Consider the following 2,812-nt stretch of genomic DNA (forward strand, 5'->3'; position numbering starts at 1 on the left):
TTAAAGTAGATTTAATACACATCTTTGTGGAGTAACACTCTATTTAAAATATATTTTGCCCTCTATTTAGACAAATACAGCCTCCGCCGCCCGATGTTGCACCGCCATTTTGTGGTGGGTGGTAAAAGTAGCTCAGAGCTTTGACTCTCAGTGAAACCGAGAGTGCAACACAATTAATTTTTGAAGTCCATGAAACAGTTTAAATTGAAAGATTAACTTAAACTTTTTCTGTCACTGGGGACGGATACTTTTGCTAAAATATATTTCACCCTTTACTGTTTACTCATTAATATTTTCTTATTCAAATTTGCGTGGTGATCACTGTGATGGGGCTCAAATTTGTGTCACCACAGCAACTAAAGGGTGATTTATTGAATAAGGTTTCAGATGAGACACCTTATCAGGCCAGTATGGTGGGGTTGATGAAGGCCAGTAAACAGAAACGCATTAATTTTCGGGTCGCTTCTCTTTGAATTTTGTGCTGACGTGGCACATGGCTGTTAACGACTGATCATTGATGTTGCAGAAAACCATCCACGGGAAGAGGTGGTGCGTACTGCATACCACGTCATTCACTCATTGGATGAAACACACACACACACACACCACTTACCACTGAGTTTCGTCAAAACTTCTCTTGCTGGAGGATTTCATGCATGATCACATTGTCATAACTCTCGTCACACATTACATGACATGACAACATATTAAATCATTTTTTTATTTGATTAATATTTTCTTTTAAAATGTATTTATACAAAATGTTTCATTCATTTACTGTTTATATAGTATTGTTTTATCTTCCATCCCATCCTTTTCCCTGCCTTTACTGCTCCTCTTTTTGATTTTTAAAACTCTGATCCCCTACATTTTCACATTGTAAAGTGACGAGTGAGTAATGGACAACCAGTGGTTTTATTTGTGGTTATCGTGACGCTCCTGTGTGTGGCTGGGCAGGATGGCCGACACTCCAGAAGTACGCATACCGCTTCGAAGCTGTCTAACCTGGGCTCGAATCCTGACACAGCTATAAACTGTCATCCCGGTGTGGCAAACACACCTTTCCCCTGCGAATATATCTCTTACCTAATTGACTAACTCAGCTGCAAGTTGGGTTGTTAGAAATATCTGATGTTTTTCATTTCAACCAATAAATGTTCCACTTTTTGGCACATGATTCACAAAATGTTAATAACGAATAATGGAAACAGAAACGAACCTGATAATTACAACAATGTTCATACATGTGACGACCCAAACACATATAAATTTCCCAATTATTTTGGTAATAATTAAAGACAATACCGTAATCCTTATATTCAAAGGAAGTAAACAATCAGGATTGCGATTTGAGGGGTAGTGGGGAAGGTGTAGAGGGGTGTCGCGTTTTGGGGGCCATTGGCTCGTTCACTGAGCTACAACCATCACACACCTATTCAGTATGAAGCAATCAATGCATGTCGGTTTCACATGAAGTAATTTTTTTTCACAAGTGTATGTATTGTAATATATATATATATATATATATATATATATATATATATGGATATACAGCTGTGTCTTCACGTTATTACTACAACGACCAACATTGTATATAATGTATGTATTTATTTAGAATAAAGTGCAAGACTATGCCCAATAGGTGAAAGCGCAGTTTTCACTCTTCATTACCTCAATTTCAACACGAACATCCATAGAATATGCCTTTGGGGTTTACACCATCACTGAATGAACATCCGGTATTTATAATATAATGTACTTTAATGAAGAATGCAAGTCTGTGGTTTATTTAACCATAAAATCATGATCGTGGCATGCTGTGCACCCTGCGAAGTGGGCTCTGCACCCATTTTGGCAAAGTATTGTTACAGTCTCGGGGCTCGAGGCTACTACGAGGGAGAAATTCCCGGTTTCTTTCAAACTCACCCAGACCTGAGGCCACTGGAAGTGAATAACTTCACCCCACTGTGGGTTGCGACACAACTACGAACACCAATCGAGCGACCACGAGTCCCAGTGTTTGTTCGTCTAACAACTGTTTAACTGGGGGTCCCATGGCCCCTTGACCGGTGAACGCACCCTCAGCAAATGTGCTACTTACCTTATATGGTGATCTTGAATGCGGCCGAGCTGTAACACGAGCACACGCTGGACCGTGAAAACCGAACCGTCGGGAATGTCAACCTCCCAAGCTATCTACGTGTGGACAGTGCTCGACCAATGGTAGAAAAGATGGATGCAGACAGATCGGAAATGGGTTCAACAAGAACAGGTTCAATTACACAAGTGAGGAGCAGGAAAAAAAGGGGGAGGGAGCATAAGGACTCCAATGGCACAGGGAAAAATGAGGGTTAAGCAATTTGTAGAGCAATGAGATCAGAGAAAAGAGACACAGAGCAAACTTAACAAGCACTTTACTGACCACTAACACAGTACATGGGACCAGGGCCAGATTTACCATGTGGGGGGCCATGGGCACAATGATTGTGGGGGGCCCCCAAATTTGGAGATTAATCAACAACTTAAATTATAACTGCTTTTTCATCAACAATTGAACTTGTATCTATAGATTTGGCAGATCCTGATCAGGAATGATTTGGCATATATGTTCACAAATTACAATTAAATCTGACAATATGACAAGATGGACAGATTGTTATTGATATGGCTGCTAACTTATCCCTGAGCTCATTCTAAAATCAAATGACAAAAATGCTGTTTGCTGCAAGAGTAAGAGATAGAGATGGACCAATATAAGAAAATAACAAACAACGCGCTGTCATTAATCATACTATGAACTTCGACTAAAAAT

General features: G+C 39.8%; 1 protein-coding gene across 1 annotated transcript in view; it reads left to right on the forward strand.

The window, feature by feature from the left end:
* Positions 1-1,524, forward strand: part of LOC147019892 (synapse differentiation-inducing gene protein 1-like) — a 42,083-nt gene extending 40,559 nt beyond the window's left edge. The window contains exon 3 of the mRNA XM_085894713.1: positions 958-1,524. Within this exon, the coding sequence (XP_085750839.1) occupies positions 958-1,098 (141 nt within the window). The 3' untranslated portion in view covers positions 1,099-1,524. The remainder of the gene's footprint in view (positions 1-957) is intronic.
* The last annotated feature ends 1,288 nt before the right edge of the window (positions 1,525-2,812 follow it).

This window comes from Eptatretus burgeri, chromosome 9, assembly GCF_056783735.1.
Source record: "Eptatretus burgeri isolate ZD-2024b chromosome 9, Ebu_testis_v1, whole genome shotgun sequence".
Classification (NCBI taxonomy): domain Eukaryota; kingdom Metazoa; phylum Chordata; class Myxini; order Myxiniformes; family Myxinidae; genus Eptatretus; species Eptatretus burgeri.